This window comes from Phoenix dactylifera, chromosome 13 (genome assembly GCF_051530095.1).
Source record: "Phoenix dactylifera cultivar Ajwa chromosome 13, Ajwa_hap1_PhDact_Kaust_v1.1, whole genome shotgun sequence".
Classification (NCBI taxonomy): domain Eukaryota; kingdom Viridiplantae; phylum Streptophyta; class Magnoliopsida; order Arecales; family Arecaceae; genus Phoenix; species Phoenix dactylifera.
In genome coordinates this window covers 19,884,211-19,903,451 of record NC_143202.1, presented here as the reverse complement: position 1 = coordinate 19,903,451, position 19,241 = coordinate 19,884,211, and the positions used below count along the sequence as shown (strand labels likewise).

General features: G+C 39.8%; 1 protein-coding gene across 2 annotated transcripts in view; it reads right to left on the bottom strand.

Annotated features, from left to right (window-relative positions):
• LOC103715851 (ubiquitin-like modifier-activating enzyme 5) overlaps positions 1-18,921 on the bottom strand; it is a 29,114-nt gene extending 10,193 nt beyond the window's left edge. The window contains exons 1-5 of one of the 2 annotated variants that reach the window (XM_089926922.1): positions 18,355-18,921; positions 17,743-17,811; positions 17,532-17,645; positions 12,053-12,181; positions 11,726-11,794 (exon numbers count right to left, since the gene is read on the bottom strand). In XM_089926922.1, coding sequence (XP_089783048.1) covers positions 11,726-11,794; positions 12,053-12,181; positions 17,532-17,645; positions 17,743-17,811; positions 18,355-18,453 — 480 coding nt within the window. In that variant the 5' untranslated portion in view covers positions 18,454-18,921. The remainder of the gene's footprint in view (positions 1-11,725; positions 11,795-12,052; positions 12,182-17,531; positions 17,646-17,742; positions 17,812-18,354) is intronic. The other variant, XM_089926923.1, reaches the window with a different exon arrangement.
• Between the last annotated feature and the right edge of the window lie 320 nt (positions 18,922-19,241).

The window sequence follows — 19,241 nt, the reverse complement described above, 5'->3', positions numbered from 1 at the left end:
CCGTGTTACACAAAAGAGGCATGGATCATATTTTGTAGTTACAAAAAATATCACAACATGTTACTCTGTCTGCATTTTGACCCTTTTTCCTATGTTCAACATCCACATTAGCATGGCCACAAGAGACCTGTTTATGCCAACAATCTTTTAGCCTACACTTTGTAAAACCTTATTACACTGATATATTGAGATATCATCTTCATTGATACCAAATCTCTGCAGCAGTTTAATGTTTTCATATCTCTCAATCATCCAATTACCGATTGCACAATACTATTTTGATACATCATTTCATCATTCCATGACATAAACACACGCCCACACTACACCCAGGTGTGTAAAAGAAAAAAGGATAAAAGAAGGATCATATTTTGCTTTTCTACCTGTCAGAAAAACATCATTCAGATTATCATAGCAACTCTTAATCATGGATTTAGGTAGGTCCTCATGGATTTAGGTAAGTCGAAACTTTTAAGAAGATCTCTCTGACTTCATTTGTGGAAGCATCAGATAGAATAAACACCAAGACTACTACATACTTAGCAATTTGCCGTCCATGCTTGGAGGTGATTCCTGCTACACCCCTCTTCCAGCTTCAAGCCTAGAAAATCAAACCTTAATATAAGTTCTAAAGCTGCAAGAGTTTTCTTAGACACAAGAATTTATCCCTTGATAGGCATAACTAGCAAGGTTGGAGAATTTTATTGCTGATGCTGATGGTATAGAGCCTGTTAAAAATGATTGACAGATACTGTTTCATAAATCCATCTACTAGGTCAATAGAGGAAATGTTGATCATTATTTTAATTTTCTTGTTAAATTACCAGCTCACAAATTTTCCACATACTTACTCAGCATTCTCTTAGATCTTACTTGTTAACAAAACACTAAAAAGAAATGCTTAAGCAAACATATTACCTAGACTCATGCCTCCAACTTGAAGGAACCATGTCAATAATTATCAGCAAGTTGGATATGTTAGAAACTTCAGATACCTCTGTTTGCATGTTCTAAAGATGGTGAAGAGTCCGACTTTCAAGAGCAAGTCAAACACAAATCTCAAATAAATCCTACCAGAATGGCAATAGAGACAGACTTTTGACATTTCCAGAGCATGGTTAAGAGTGGAGGTTAGACATTAATAACTTTGTAGAAGGTCGCATATTTATAGCCTCAGATAATTTTGGAGTTAGGGTAAGGAACATGTATTTTAACAGCAGAACAATCAGTAACCTAACCTTTCAGTTTTCTTGGAGCATCTAAACAATGGCACACTATCTATCATGCTAGAATCCTCATTCATCATGCTTGATGCCAATGCTCTTTAGGTATAATAAACAATAGCATCTGAACAATCTTAAGTTTCAGATTTTACACTTGTTGACCATCTTTCAAGGTACATGGAAGCAATCTTTATTTTCAAGGATTACGCTTTCCTACATACTTACCAAATAGGTCAAACTAGTGAAATGTTTAATATCAAGAGGGGCATATGCTGATATGAATTATTAATTACTAATAAGTTAGTTTCTAACAACAAAAGAAACAAATTGCCAATTAATAGAAATTAAACAAATGCCATCTTCAAAAATTTCCTATCACAGAATATGATAAGAACTGGTACCAATCTAATCCAATTTAGAAATTTGATAATATGTCCAATGTTGATCTCTTTCATGTTAGGGTTTCCCAGTGCCCTAGGGCGCAGCGGAAGATACGGGATTATAAAATTTTCTTACAAAACCCATTATATGAAACCCTAATAAGCCAAGATCACCTTAATAGTATAACCAAATAATGTAGAAAATATAATCTTGGTATAGAAGAATACCTATCACGCTATATCCAATATGTCTGAAGATGTCCTAAGGTGCCCAAATGTTCACCCTCCGATGTTGATCCACACAGGAATGGGTTCAAGACTCTAGCTCCACCAAAACTTGATTCTAATTGTTCAATCCTTCCAAAAGATTTAATTGGCTGATTTTCCTTCACTTCTTCCTTTCTACCTCTAAAACATTCACTAGCCTTTTTGTCCTAAAGAAGACCCTCTTGTCTTGGGTTAGGACAAAAGAGAGAGGCTTGTAAGAAAGAAGGGATAAGGGAGAGAGAAAGAGAGGCTTTTTCTTGGATGATCTTTAGAACCCCAAGGCACCTCCTATTTATAAGAGATGGAGGGATGCATCATAAAGGGATGCATCCCATCCACACACCTCATCATGATGAGGCATGTGCCAAGAGATGCATCCCATCATGATGGGGTGCTAAGGAGAAGGGTGTATCAACTTCTTTCTCACATCTCCCTCTTAAATCCTGATGATCCAAGGGCCCAAATGCAGTGAACCAAAGCCAATGGTCCAGATCTAGGTGCCATCTAATGGTCCAGATCAAGACATCATCATCCAGGGTGCCATCCAATGGTCCAGAAGTAAGATGCCATCACCGATGGTCCAGATTCAGGCGCTGAGCAACGGTCCAGATCTTTCATCCAGAGAGCCATCCAGTGGTCCAGATTCAGGCGCTGAGCAACGGTCCAGATCTTTCATCCAGAGAGCCATCCAGTGGTCCAGATTCAGGCGCTAACCAGTGGACCAGATCCTTCATCCAGGAAGCCATCCAATGGTCCAGATGAAGGCGCCAACCAGTGGACCAGATCCTTCATCCAGGAAGCGATCCAATGGCCCAGAAGTGAAGGCCCTATCAAACCCAACCCAATTGGGTTTAACCAACTTAAAGAAAACATTAAACCTAATCAAATCAGGTCTAATTAAAGCCAAATGGGTTTCAACTCTTGGCTAACCCATATTAGGTCATGATCTAATCATATTAGATCAACCAAATCTAAGAATCATATTCGAATTTAATTTGAATCAGGAGCTAGGGTTTGCAACACGTGCTAGCATGTTCATCTTGCAAACATGATCTAATCCAATTAGACCCTTGATCAATTCCCTTGTGTGTGACCCATTGGGTTCCTTATCTTAGCCAGCAGTAGGTGCAGGTGCAAGTTGACCTAACCTGATTAGAATACCTCTAATCCAATTTAGGTTCAATTTAGTGCTAAACCTGACTTAGCAATCAGAACCTTTCTGATGCTTTGATCTAATCAAACTCTTTGATCCGATCAACCCACAAGACATGATTGACGTCTAGCAACGTATCATGTCTACCCGGAAGATGAGGAATGTATTGGACAAATCCAAACATACCCTTCAGTGGAAAGTTACTGTGCAATTCAATCCCTCAGTCATACTACATCCTGAATAAGTGCTCGAGTATGGATCAATATCAAACTCAATCACTTATTCATGTCTCTCTCAATCTTTTATATGATAATTCAAACAATGAAACATTAGAAACTCTTTCTAATATTCATTTTGCTTTGATCAAAGGCTTCGTGAATCATCATAAGATTAGAGTAAGTAGGATGTTACCTTCTCTTACTAGAAGTGACTGATTCCTTGTTGACCTACTCACAACCTTCGTACAAAATCCACCATATCCAGAATACCCCGTACACAACGCAATGTCGTGAATGAGGGTAAACCAAAATATAGCTTCAAGTGCACAAGGTACCATGGTGATCTCAGGTCTAAGGATCACTTGCACAACTCCCACTATGAGAACCATCTTTTGATAATTAAGTAAGAATCCATAAGATGTTCTCATGGCTAGTCATTTCAGTGAACTCATTCCTCTAATGAGCACCCACATCTTTGTATTAGTGTCTCACACAAGTGATTGTGAGATCAATCACCCTCTACATTGAGCATACATAAGATGTGCCAGTCTTTCCGGTAATATTGATCCCCGACTCAATATACCAATTTGACTGGAAATATTCTAAATTAGGATTTTAGGATTTTAGGTCTCACTGGTATAATCTCATCATAACCCTAAAATCAATGTCCTAATTTATGGGGTTCATCATCCAATAATAAAATAGATAAGCAGCAAATGATGAAACACAATGCCTTTATTGATATATATCGAGTGTCAAAGTACATGATTTGGAGGATTACAAAGAGAAACCCATCAAATGATTGGCTTATAGGGCATCTACTCTTTCAATCTCCCACTTGCACTAAAGCCAATCGCCCTTATATTTTAACCCCATACAATCGAGGTGACGATTGAATTGCTGCTGTGGTAGAGCTTTAGTAAATGGGTCTGCTATATTGTTCTTTGTGTCTACTCGTTCAATCTTGACGTCTTGTCTTTCGATTATCTCTCGAACAAGGTGGAAGCGTCTCAAAATGTGCTTGGATCTATGATGAGACCTTGGTTCCTTAGCCTGTGCAACTGCTCCAGTGTTATCGCAATAAACTGGGACTGGTCCGACAATCTCAGGAACTACACCCAGCTCTGTGATGAACTTCTTCATCCAGACTGCTTCCTTAGCAGCTTCACTAACAGCTATGTATTCTGCCTCAGTAGTTGAGTCAGCTACAGTTTGCTGTTTGGAACTTTTCCAACTCACAGCTCCACCATTCAAAGTGAAGATATATCCAGAGATTGACTTGCTATCATCTGGATCAGATTGAAAGCTAGAATCTGAATAGCCTTCTAGTTTCAATTCTGATCCTCCATAAATCAGAAAAACATCTCTAGTCCTTCTCAAGTATTTGAGAATGCTTTTCACAATTTTCCAATGATCCTCCCCGGGATCTGCCTGAAATCTACTTACCATACCTAAGGCATAAGCTACATCAGGCCTGGTACATAACATAGCATACATGATCGACCCTACTGCTGAAGCATAGGGAATAGAACTCATTCTATTCCTCTCTTCAGATGTCTTAGGAGACATCTTCCTAGAGAGTTGTATGCCATGTCCTATGGGTAAGAAACCTTTCTTACTTCCATCCATGCTGAACCTCTTCAGCACATTATCAATGTACCTAGACTGGGACAAACCTAGCATCCTTTTAGATCTATCTCTATAGATCCTTATACCAAGTATATAGGATGCTTCACCCAAGTCTTTCATGGAAAATTTCTTTGATAACCAAGTCTTGACCGATTGCATCATTGGAACATCATTTCCAATGACCAATATATCGTCCACATATAATATCAAGAAGACAATAGCACTCCCATTAGTCTTCTTGTACACACAAGGTTCATCTATATTTTTAATGAAGCCAAACTCTTTGACTATCATATCAAAATGGATGTTCCAACTCCTAGATGCCTGCTTTAATCCATAAATGGATTTCTTAAGCCTACATACTTGATTTGCTCTCCCTTTTGAGACAAATCCCTCTGGCTGTGTCATATAAACCTCTTCCTCAAGGTGACCATTAAGAAAGGCAGTTTTGACATCCATCTGCCATATCTCATAATCATAGTATGCAGCTATAGCAAGGATAATCCGAATAGATTTGAGCATAGCTACTGGCGAAAAAGTTTCATCATAATCAATGCCTTGTTTTTGCCTGAAACCTTTTGCCACTAGCCTGGCCTTGTAGGTTTCTACTTGGCCATCAGCTCCTATCTTCTTCTTGTATACCCATTTGCACCCTATTGGAATCACTCCCTCAGGTGCATCAACCAAAGTCCACACTTGGTTTGTATACATAGAATCTATCTCGGATTTCATGGCGTCTAGCCATCTGTCAGAGTCCCTACTCTTGACAGCTTCCGAATAGGTCAGAGGGTCATCGTTATCAATGATGTGGGCTTCATCATTCTCAATGATAAATCCATACCTCTTAGGTGCATTTCGCACTCTTTCTAACCTTCGGAGAGGAGTAGTGTGTAGTGGTTGTACCTCTTCCATGGGTACATCTGGTTGAGGATTATTATGTGTCTCACCTTGTAGGTCTTGAACTTCATCAAGTTCAATTCTTCTATCCTTGCCTTTTTCTAAGAAAAACTCTTTTTCCAAGAAAGTGGCATGCCTAGCAACAAATACCTTTTGTTCGGTAGGATCATAGAAGATATATCCTAAACTGTCTTTAGGATAACCTACAAATATACATTTGTCCGATCTAGCACTTAGCTTATGTCCAAAATTTCTTTTGACATAAGCATGACAACCCCATATCTTAAGATACTTAAGATTAGGTTTCTTTCCTTTCCATATCTCATATGGAGTGCTAGATACAGACTTAGATGGTACTCTATTTAATACTAATGCAGCAGTTTCTAGGGCATGTCCCCAAAAGGAAATTGGAAGATTTGTGAAGCACATCATGGACCGTACCATATCTAATAAGGTACGATTCCTTCTTTCAGCTACACCATTTAATTGTGGCGTATATGGAGGTGTCCATTCAGAGAGTATACCCTTTAATTTAAGATAGTCTAAAAATTCACTAGAAAGGTATTCTCCTCCTCGATCAGATCGAAGGATTTTAATACACTTTCCAGTTTGTTTTTCGACCATACTTTGATACTCTTTAAATTTATCAAAGGCTTCGGATTTATGTTTCATTAGATACACAAAACCGAACCTTGATAAGTCATCAGTAAATGTGATGAAGTAAGAGTATCCATCTCTAGCTTGAGTTGACATAGGACCGCACACATCAGTGTGTACGAGTTCTAACAACTCACTTGCCCTTTCTCCATGTCCCGAGAATGGAGACTTGGTCATTTTACCCATAAGACAAGATTCACAAGTTCCTAATGATTCAAAATCATAAGGGTCAAAGAATTTATCTTTATACAACTTATGTAACCTTGTCTCACTAATATGACCTAATCGGTAATGCCAGAGGAGGGTATTATTAATATTTTCTCTTTTTTTTTTATTATCTTTGCCAATATGAAACATAACATTATTAAGACATAATACTAAAAGACCATTTTCCATAGTGCCATGACAATAATACTCATTAGATAAAGAAATAGAGCAACCATTGCTCTTTCCATTTATTTCGAATCCTTTCTTAAGCAACAAAGGAATTGAAATTACATTTCTAATAATTTTTGGCATAAAATAACAGTCTTCTAGCTTCAAGAACTTTCCGGAGGGTAGCTCCAGTATGTAGGTGCCAACAGCTTCAGCCTGGATGGATTCTCCTCCAGCGCCATATAGCTCGAAGTCACCTTTCTTCAGACTTCTAATTTTCTGCAGTCCATACAAAGATTTGCATATGTGAGAACCACAACCGGTATCCAATACCCATGAATTAGAATCAGAAGAACTTAATGTCATATTGGCATGTAATAAAAACATACCTTTTGATGCAACACTTGCATCAGGCTTCACACTTGCAAGAAAGCTCTTGCAGTTCCTTTTCCAATGCCCCGTCTTGCCACAGTGGAAACAGGTACCGGGTCCAGAGATTTTCTTTCCCTTCTTCTTTTTGATGCGACTCTTAGGGTTTAGTTTTTTCTTTGAACCCTTGTTGCCCGACTTCTTCTTTGAGCTCTCACCAACAAGAAGGATCGGACCCTTGTCCTTCTTGATGTGAGACTCTGCTGTTTTCAGCATATTTAGAAGCTCAGGCAGGGAGGAATTCAGTTTGTTCATGTGATAATTCACGACAAACTGCGAGAATGAGTCGGGTAGTGATTGCAGGATCAAATCCTGACTGAGCTCACTGTCCATAGCAAAACCAAGTTGACTTAATCGAGTGATTAAGTCTATAACCTTTAAACAGTGGTCTTGCACAGATGATCCCTCGATCATTCTAGCACGGAACAACTGTTTAGATATCTCATATCTAGCAGTTCTGCTCTGCTCACCATATAACTCCTTTAAGTTAAGGAGTATGGAGTGAGTATCCATGCTATCATGCTACCTCTGCAATTCATTATTCATAGAAGCAAGCATGATACATTTGACAGTCAAACTATCATTTTTCCACATACGATATGTGGCCAATTCCTCCTCAGTTGCATCTTCCCCTGCTGACCCTAGGTCAGGGGTTTCAAGAATGTAGGAAAGTTTTTCTTGTGTGAGAACAATTTTTAAATTTCTCAACCAATCCATATAGTTGGGACCAGTCAATTTGTTTGTATCTAAGATACCTCTAAGTGAGAGTGAAGATGCCATTTTTGCAGAATTAATCTATAATTACAAAGAACACTAATATAAGCAGACCAATCATGATGACATGTATTCAATCAGACAAGGACTTCTATCTAATTGTTACTCCCACTATTTTTATCGAATGTCATAACTCTCAAATATGATGAACGAGAAAATACTAATTTTCTTAGTGGGGTTGAGATCCAAATTCCTTATAAAAGACCTTGTGGGAATCACAACAAGCCCTTATAAGTTCAAAGGTGGGAAACTCTTTCCAATTGTATCCCATGCAATTCCCAACTTTATTCTGTCCTCTAGCACACATATAGTCTTGTGGGAATCACAACAAACTATTGTGTCTAGTTAAGTCAAACCCTTCATTTTTATACAGTCATATTTGAATAATGCTGCCCTTGTGGGAATCACAACAAGGCAACATATTAAAATATGCCATATGCATCATATGCACCAAGATATTACAATATCAATCCCTAATACTAGCCTTGTGGGAATCACAACAAGCTAGCGTAGATATTGACATAATAATATCTAAGCATGAAGGAAGGACCATTATAGTGTTATATCAGCAATTAGCTTTTCCATGGAGGTCAATCAAATAGTTGGCCAGGTAAGCAGATGGGAGGCTCTCCTTACTTAGTAAGGTCCTAATTAAATAACCACCTGTAGCCTCTTTCCTAGACACCAACTTAGTCAATTGATTCAGAATGGCTCAGCTTAAAGCAATTAACACTACGACTTAATTATGAATTTAGTGAGGGCTTTCAAATAATAGTATCTTACTAACATTAAGCTCAACCATAAAGGACAATCAAATAATTGGCCAGGAAAGCAGGTGGGAGGCACCCCTCACTCAGAGAGTGAGGTCCTAATTAAGTAACCACCTGTGGCTTCCTTCCTAGACACCAACTGAGTCGATTGTTCCAGAATGGGTCAGCCCAAAGTTTTCATACTACTATATTGGTCTCATTGCATATTCTATAATTTAGTACTAGCAATTATACTGTGCTACAACATGAATATAACACTATCTCATAGCATAAACTAATCATGCATACAAACAACCTAGCTATCTCATAGCATCAAGATAATAGCATGTATTATCATTTGGTTAAACTAATTAAGGGTGGCTCTGATACCACTGTTAGGGTTTCCCAGTGCCCTAGGGCGCAGCGGAAGATACGGGATTATAAAATTTTCTTACAAAACCCATTATATGAAACCCTAATAAGCCAAGATCACCTTAATAGTATAACCAAATAATGTAGAAAATATAATCTTGGTATAGAAGAATACCTATCACGCTATATCCAATATGTCTGAAGATGTCCTAAGGTGCCCAAATGTTCACCCTCCGATGTTGATCCACACAGGAATGGGTTCAAGACTCTAGCTCCACCAAAACTTGATTCTAATTGTTCAATCCTTCCAAAGGATTTAATTGGCTGATTTTCCTTCACTTCTTCCTTTCTACCTCTAAAACATTCACTAGCCTTTTTGTCCTAAAGAAGACCCTCTTGTCTTGGGTTAGGACAAAAGAGAGAGGCTTGTAAGAAAGAAGGGATAAGGGAGAGAGAAAGAGAGGCTTTTTCTTGGATGATCTTTAGAACCCCAAGGCACCTCCTATTTATAAGAGATGGAGGGATGCATCATAAAGGGATGCATCCCATCCACACACCTCATCATGATGAGGCATGTGCCAAGAGATGCATCCCATCATGATGGGGTGCTAAGGAGAAGGGTGTATCAACTTCTTTCTCACATCTCCCTCTTAAATCCTGATGATCCAAGGGCCCAAATGCAGTGAACCAAAGCCAATGGTCCAGATCTAGGTGCCATCTAATGGTCCAGATCAAGACATCATCATCCAGGGTGCCATCCAATGGTCCAGAAGTAAGATGCCATCACCGATGGTCCAGATTCAGGCGCTGAGCAACGGTCCAGATCTTTCATCCAGAGAGCCATCCAGTGGTCCAGATTCAGGCGCTGAGCAACGGTCCAGATCTTTCATCCAGAGAGCCATCCAGTGGTCCAGATTCAGGCGCTAACCAGTGGACCAGATCCTTCATCCAGGAAGCCATCCAATGGTCCAGATGAAGGCGCCAACCAGTGGACCAGATCCTTCATCCAGGAAGCGATCCAATGGCCCAGAAGTGAAGGCCCTATCAAACCCAACCCAATTGGGTTTAACCAACTTAAAGAAAACATTAAACCTAATCAAATCAGGTCTAATTAAAGCCAAATGGGTTTCAACTCTTGGCTAACCCATATTAGGTCATGATCTAATCATATTAGATCAACCAAATCTAAGAATCATATTCGAATTTAATTTGAATCAGGAGCTAGGATTTGCAACACGTGCTAGCATGTTCATCTTGCAAACATGATCTAATCCAATTAGACCCTTGATCAATTCCCTTGTGTGTGACCCATTGGGTTCCTTATCTTAGCCAGCAGTAGGTGCAGGTGCAAGTTGACCTAACCTGATTAGAATACCTCTAATCCAATTTAGGTTCAATTTAGTGCTAAACCTGACTTAGCAATCAGAACCTTTCTGATGCTTTGATCTAATCAAACTCTTTGATCCGATCAACCCACAAGACATGATTGACGTCTAGCAACGTATCATGTCTACCCGGAAGATGAGGAATGTATTGGACAAATCCAAACATACCCTTCAGTGGAAAGTTACTGTGCAATTCAATCCCTCAGTCATACTACATCCTGAATAAGTGCTCGAGTATGGATCAATATCAAACTCAATCACTTATTCATGTCTCTCTCAATCTTTTATATGATAATTCAAACAATGAAACATTAGAAACTCTTTCTAATATTCATTTTGCTTTGATCAAAGGCTTCGTGAATCATCATAAGATTAGAGTAAGTAGGATGTTACCTTCTCTTACTAGAAGTGACTGATTCCTTGTTGACCTACTCACAACCTTCGTACAAAATCCACCATATCCAGAATACCCCGTACACAACGCAATGTCGTGAATGAGGGTAAACCAAAATATAGCTTCAAGTGCACAAGGTACCATGGTGATCTCAGGTCTAAGGATCACTTGCACAACTCCCACTATGAGAACCATCTTTTGATAATTAAGTAAGAATCCATAAGATGTTCTCATGGCTAGTCATTTCAGTGAACTCATTCCTCTAATGAGCACCCACATCTTTGTATTAGTGTCTCACACAAGTGATTGTGAGATCAATCACCCTCTACATTGAGCATACATAAGATGTGCCAGTCTTTCCGGTAATATTGATCCCCGACTCAATATACCAATTTGACTGGGAATATTCTAAATTAGGATTTTAGGATTTTAGGTCTCACTGGTATAATCTCATCATAACCCTAAAATCAATGTCCTAATTTATGGGGTTCATCATCCAATAATAAAATAGATAAGCAGCAAATGATGAAACACAATGCCTTTATTGATATATATCGAGTGTCAAAGTACATGATTTGGAGGATTACAAAGAGAAACCCATCAAATGATTGGCTTATAGGGCATCTACTCTTTCATTTCATTCTTGCCCAATCAAACACTTGGATATATCTGAATCCTACCCTCTTATTCATGCCCATGCAACAATGCTGGCAAGTTGATCCGGTGCCTGACTGTTTGGCTTGACAGAAAGCATTCCCCATGTATAACTAAGTCATAACTCCTAGAACAGTAAGAATTAAATAGTCAATATGTAAAAACTTACTTCCAACGCAACATCTGGATTGATATCTGAAAGGGTCTGGACAGCAGCATCTGTCTTGGTCATGCCAACCTATATGGGAGAAAATTGTTTAAGTGAAGAGGGCTCACCCCTCAAAGAATTAAATTTCAAAAGACAAGTAATTCTTGAACTACAAAAGTGTGCAAAATAGATGATCAAAGTTACATATACCAGATATCCAGGTAGACTATTGATCTCAACATAATGGGGGAAAGAACAGATAACCATAGTTCATCCCCACCCTCCGCCCTCGAGATAAATATGTATAGATAGATAGAGAGAGAGAAATCTTCAGAAGAATCAGCATGCCTGGTCAGGACGAAAGAATAACCTATTCATGTTAGCTAACTCCACTGTGTCATAGTCATACAACAACAGGCGACCAATTCCACACCTTGTAAGCATCTCTGCAGCAACACTGCCTACACCACCTATACCCTGTGGCAACAACATAAATTTCAACAATTGTGAAGTAACATTAAAAATAGATAATAGTACCGCATCCTAAAATTTCATGAAAGATTAAGAAATTAATGCTTCTTAATAAGAATTGGTCAACAAACTACAATGTAGATATACAACTTAAAAACTATGCGTAAAGATCTTAAGCAATGGTAATCATTGGCCTCCAAAATACCTTCCAAAAAATCTCAATTGAAAATCAAATAGTGCTTCATCCCAAGGCTTTAAGTATCAATTATGGTACCTCTACCATTATACAACTGGTCTAGTGTTGGTATGGCACATTTTTATAGTAGTGATTATAGTATGTTGTGCCGGTACTGGGCACCAAACCGGTTGCCCGGTGGCACGGGTCAGTACGGGCCCACGCTGTGCCGGGCCAGGCCTGTACCGACACAATAGAGAAGGCAGAAGAGAGGGCGAATGGGAGAGAGGAAGAGAGAGAGAGAAGGCGGAGAGAGGGAGGGAGGCCGGCGGAGGCCGATGCCTGGGCAGAAGGCGGAGGCCGCAGCCAGGTCTCCTATTTCCGACTTCACTTAAAAATTATATTTTTTTTAAAAAAAATTGAAATCGAAAACAAAGGACACAGCCGTAGCCTCCGCCTCCTGCCAAAGCGTCGGCCTCCGACAGCCCTCCGCCGACCTCCCTCCCTCTCCCTCCTTCCCCCGCTTGCTCTCTCTTTCCTTCTCCTTCTCCCCCTTCGGCAACAGATTTCATTTTCATTGCTGAAATTGTCCGAATCGGCCACCGGGACGGCTTGGTACGACCGGAACCGTCCGGTTCGGGACAGTTCCACCGACTCTGACACTATGTATGAGGGGTGTACCTGTTATTGATCCCTTACTAGTAGAGTATTGCACACCTAATATATACCAATACAGACTGGTACTCAAAAATAGTGCTTCCTCTACTCTCAAACCGTTTACTACCTCAATACCTTCTTGGGTTCATCATATACTTGGTTCCATTAATAAGTACAATGATGAAGCTTCATCTCTTCATACTCCATAGATGTTGATTATGCTAGAAATTTTATCACCCAGCATCTCACAATTCATTTCTTGAGCTTCATTAAAAAGGCCATTTGCCCTTTAAAAATTAAGAAGAGGGATCTCCTCTCTTACTACAACACCAATATATCACTATGTAATAACTCACAAAGTGAGCTAGACCTCACACTTTATCCTCTTAGGCCTTAATGTCACATTTCCCTCCCAAAGTGATATTCAGCTTGATAGTAGATTGATTTTCCATTAATAGACAAGGCATATTAAATGTATTTTATTTTTCTTCATTCATTATCATTATCTGTATTGTTATGCTCTTGGTTACACACCAACTATGACATTTATTTGCAAAATCTCCAACTGATCTACATTTCCAGTCTAAATCACGTCAAGTGTGAGAATATCAAGGTGCGTTGTACCGGTACTGGTAGGCGTACCGGTCGCCTGCCAGACCGGTACGATTTCGGTTCGGACCAGTTTGGCATTAAACGTGCCCACGCGGGCGCGCTACCCCGGAGAATCACGCGCGAGGCAACGCGCCCGGAGAATCGCGCGGGCGCGGGCGCTCTTCCCCACGCACGAGCGCGCTGCCCAGGGCCGGCTGAACCGTTAGGCGACCTAGGCGGTTGCCTAAGGCCTCGGTCCAAAAAAAGGCCCACGCCCACCGAACTTCCTATAGCTACAGTGAGTCGCAGTAGAGCTACCGGCTACGGGCTACCTCGACAGGACGTGGAAAAACCTACTCACCGTCCGCCTGTCCCAATCCCATCGCCCATTGGCCACGGCAAGCAGGAACCTATTCGGCAGCCTATTCCTTCGCCGCTCACCTACTTCTCCATCTCTCAATGGACCCTTCCCTTCTCTGCAAGAAAACACCGGAGAATAGGGGACTCCTTCCCCTCTCCCTCACCCTCTCACAGTCACTGATAGTGATCAAACCCTCCCATCTCTTTCTGATCCCTCCTTCCTCGTGCGCTCTTGTAAGAGGGGAGGGAAGAATCCTCCCGCAGCCTCGCCTGATAGAAGAATCTGTGATTCTTGCTCGTTGAGTGGACTCTGAAACCGTAAAGGGATTCTTGGTGCTCGCCGCGCCTGCCTCGCAAGTAAAGGGACTTGTCTCACACTCTCGCTACTATTTTATTCTCGATGATTTATGATTCTCTCCGGAGTTCGTTATCTTGGAATCTTTGATCTGACGCCGAAATGGATCTTGAGCCGCGGACGGCGCAAAAATGAGCTAGGAGGAGCTGCAGAGTAGTTTCTTTTGTTGTTTTTGTTTTTCATTTTGTGGCATATCAGACATTCAGATGTTGAAGTTGTTGATTTGGAGTTGGTCTTCTTATACACCTTGTTACTAACTTATGTGTGGTATTGTTCTATTGGTTTTACTACTGTGAGGAATATGTTATTTTTATTCGATCTGTATATCAGCTTGTCCATGTTGCAAAGACTAACTCCATTTACTGGTTTTGGTGTGTATTCCCCAGGTGAAGCCGAGGAGGAAGAAAAGGAAAGAAAACATATTACACTGCAAGACAAACTGGATAAAGAGCTCTAGGAATTCGATAAACGGCTAGAGCAAAAAGAGGTAAATGAAATTTCAGATGATGCTTAATTTGATTGTCGACTGTTTGACTGATACTGATGATAGTTTTTTGTGGATGTGTATCCTTTAGACAGTATGAATGAAGGCATAGTTTTTTAAATCAAAGAGATTCTTGCTTCTGTTGTGAGTGATATAGACTGAGAAATTTCAGTCTTTTCATATCAAAGAGCTAAACTACATTATCTTCCCTAGGAACTTCTTTCAAAGCACAACAGTGCTACAAGATACCATGCAACAATATGAATAATCTATATTTGCAGATATGTTGATGTTCAACATGTATGAGCATATTCTGGAAGCCTGACTGTTTCTGTTACACTCATATTTGATGCCTAATTTTGATCATTCTTTTCATGTACTTGAAGATTTGTGAAATTCCTTTGGTTGAAGAGTTCTGGGACACATTATTTCCTTGTTTACATTTGTAATCATGTCCACATAATCTGACATGACTTCCTCTTTCTCTGCAATAAAATATTGAGGTTCTATTACTTTTTTTTGTTTTGGTAATTTCCAAACTTTTTTCTTGAAGGTTTAAATGATGTTGTTTTTTTTTTCCGGTTTACAATTTGTTAAATTTAAGTGCTAGGCTGGCTTGCTTGACTTTGACATATAGGAGTTGCTTCATTTGTATGTGTTCATATATACATCTCTTCATTTTATCTACAATCTATCATTCTCTCGCTGTTTTTTTAATATTTCTATTTATCAAACAAATGCATTCCTTAATAGTAAAAATTCAGAACTACTTATTATGTTATTTTTTCATCATTAAAAAAAAAAGGCTTTCTCTAGTGAGTTCGCCTTAGGCCCCAAAATGCATTGGGCCACCCCTGGCGCTGCCCCGAGGGCGGGTACAAGTGCGAACTGGTCTGGTTCGCACCGGTACCGGGCTTGTACCGCTTGGTCCGGGCCCTTTGGAGCCGAAATCGTTTTCCATACTTAAACAGGACCGGTCCGATATAGGCTGAATCGGCTAGCATGGGCCGGTTCAGCATACCCTGTGCGAGACATGCTCAAGATTAGAATTCTTGTGGCTCATCACGATTCTCTAGTATGAGAGAGGTGGGTCTCTTTTAGATGTATATATTACATCCACCACACGATTTCCAGGCAAGAGTTAAGTTTTGAGTCTCAAGACTAGTTAGCTGATGCAATCTCAGTTTGCTCAAGTGCATAGAATGTGCTGCTATAGCATATTTGTCATAAGCTAGGACCCTAGCGCAAGCTTCAGAGTTACCCAGCGGAGGAATAAAGCAAGATATGTAATAAAAGTAAATCCAAACCTTAAATTTTGAAAGCAATTATCAAATTTAAATTAAATGCTGAGGATCTAGATGCAAAGAAAGACACTAGAGAAGGGATAAGTAATAGCTTCTTGCTTCACTAGCAAGGACTCATTGTTGTCAATGATTCCACCAACTGACACCTTTGAAAAGCTCCATGACTAAGGACTCCACCAACTAGCCACTTCGCGAATCCCCAAAATCCATAGGGTCATGCAGAATCTTCCACGACAAAAGAGAATTTCATAGTGTACCCAGTAAATAGAAGGTTTATTTATTTATCTATGATCAAAATTAAGTATGTGGGCAGTATTTATATAGATGGGCTGTTCACACCCATGGAAATCCTATTTCTACATGGATGCAATTTTCCTACAAAGAAAATAAATGATAATAACAAGAAAAGAGTTTTTTAGGTCCTGTAGGACTTGTAATCCAACTAACAAGTGTTTCTTAAAAAATAAAACAAGAAAATTTGACCAAAAATCTAGAAAATTGTCCTTAGTTCGAGAAGGCCATGGAATAGTATTTTCATAATTAAGCTGAATTTCATCAGCAATTTGTCAGCATGACATGTCTGCAACAAAATGGCCATAACTTTCTCATCTCAGCTCCAATTAAGATGATTCAAGATAATTGGAAAGCTAACTTGATATTGGACATCTTGGAAGTGATTTGGGCTTGAAATTCAACTTATAGTGATTATTGTGATATGATCTTTGGAAACTCATGTGTGGTGGATTGTAACTTGACCTATTATTGACTTATTTGTGAAACTTGAGTTCATTGAATATTAGTGAGTCAAGTATCACATTGTGCTTTTCTTTCATCAAGTTTTAGGGAGGTCTAAAGGCAGCCCAGGAGACTTGTGGCAGTGAAGGATGTAGAATTGGCTATCGTGCTTGTTCTAACATAGTTTCCTATGCGTTCATAACCCTCCCTTCAATATTGATGATGTTTGGCCATATTTACACACCCTTTGAGGCTTTCGATTGTGGAATTTGTTGTAAGAGGGTCCAGAGTTGAATAACCATAAAGTCGAGTATTCTGGTCGGCATTGACTTTAATCATATATCTCAATAAATACTATTTTTGCTCAATAAATCACATTTTTTTGTAGACCATAAGATATGATTTATTACAACCTCAAAATGACTTTATTGGTTACAGGTTCCTACAAAACAAGAAATATTCTTAAAGCAGGCTGTGAGATCAAAATTTTCAATTATTAAAGTCATTGACGTAATTTTGAACTTGATAAGGATTTGTTTAGAGGCATCCATATTTGATTGTTTTATATCTTACTCATTACTCATACTTCAAGAATCGTTGCTGATCTTGGTCTAACTCAGCATCAAATTTACTAAAGAAGCTCATGCAATTTAAATGCTTATAAGAATTAAGGAAGAGATGAGACAAATACACACGACTATTGCAACTGAGAATTCTCGGATCCTTTCATAGTTCTCCACAATGCCCATGCGCTGAAGGGCCATCAGCCTACTATAGGGGTTGCTGTCTGCCACCTCGGCACTCATATCCTGCACATCACTCCAGATGCATCATAACCACAAAGCAAAGTTAGCAGCAATTAGCATATGAATATGGGTTGAAAAATGGTTTTTGTAAGAAAAAGACCTTGACTTTGGAGCGCCGTGACGTCCCAAATTTCGTAACATTCATGATTCTCACTATTCGCTGTTGCATCTACAGTAAACACCATAAGAACCAAAATTTGATGGATATTCAACAATAAGCACATTAATGAGGAGTCTTCAATCTGATTTATTTCCAAAAACAAAAAACAAAAAAAGAAAAACTCGGGGAGGATAATGCCTCCTTTTGATATATAAGATTATGGATCCAGAAAAGGAAAAGAAGAGGAAACAATAGAAATCAGTTTATAATGGCATGGTTAAGCAATCCAACGAACAACGTGGTCTAACAAAGAAACTAACAAAAAATACAACAGAATTTATCAAAAAGAGAGAACTTTGCAGCGGAAGGCAAGTCAGGAGATCCGACGCATGAGAGAAACAGATGAATCGATACTTCTCCAACTAAGAAAAAGACCTGACATATCGGGAAAGATCAAATCAGATCGCAAACTATCGCGGCAAAAACTCCATTAAAACGAATAAAGAAAGAGCCAAGATTAGGACCGCATAAAGGAACGGAAAATACTAGAATCAAACAGAAAATTAAAACAAGAAATCAAAGAACAAGGGGAAAGAGTGAGAGAAGGGAGACCTCGTCGACTGAATGGAGGGATTTGGCATCGGATTGAGATCGCTTCAGCGATTCGATGTCCTGGAGCAGCGCCTTCAGCTCTTCCTCCATTGCCGCCATCCCTCGCTTAGCTTCGATCTCCGAAGATCTCAATTCCCAGATCCTCCGCTTCTTCTTCTCCGTCGAAGGGTTATTTAAGAAAGCGCGCAGTTTATGCGCATCCCTCGAGGCGTTCGTCCGGGAAACGGCGGGCGATTCGCTGGATCACCGCGAAGAGTAACTCGAACGGGTCTAGCCGGATTCGGCGCGGATCCGAATTGTATAAATGGACTATTACAGCTGAAGGCCATCAGCAACGGGCTTCTTCTTCTTCTTCTTCTTCTTCTTCTTCTTCTTCTTCTTCCGAATTGTATAAATGGACTATTACAGCTGAAGGCCATCAGCAACGGGCTTCTTCTTCTTCTTCTTCTTCTTCTTCTTCTTCTTCTTCTTCTTCTTCTTCTTCTTCTTCTTCTTCTTTTTGGTTGTACCAGCGTGTCACTGCAAACTATGAGAATGTCTATAATAATCAAAAAGCAAAACACACTCTAGTACCACCGGCACTCGATCCAACCCTCCATAGAATGGCCCCAGAGTGGTGTGCTGCAAATGTGGCGATCCAGTCCGTCGCACTGTTCGTCTCCGAAAAGACATGCGTGGCTCGGAAGGAGTCCAACTTTTCCACAAGATGGCAGATATCATAGACAAGAGGATGCAGATCTAGCCTAACACGCCTACTCCGAATCCGATCGACCACTATAGTTGAATCTCCCTCAAGTAAGATCCGTCGAGCACCCAAGTACATTCTAGTCTGAACTGAGGCCCTCCCATGCCGCTCGCAACTCCGCCACTGGGATAGACTCATCAAA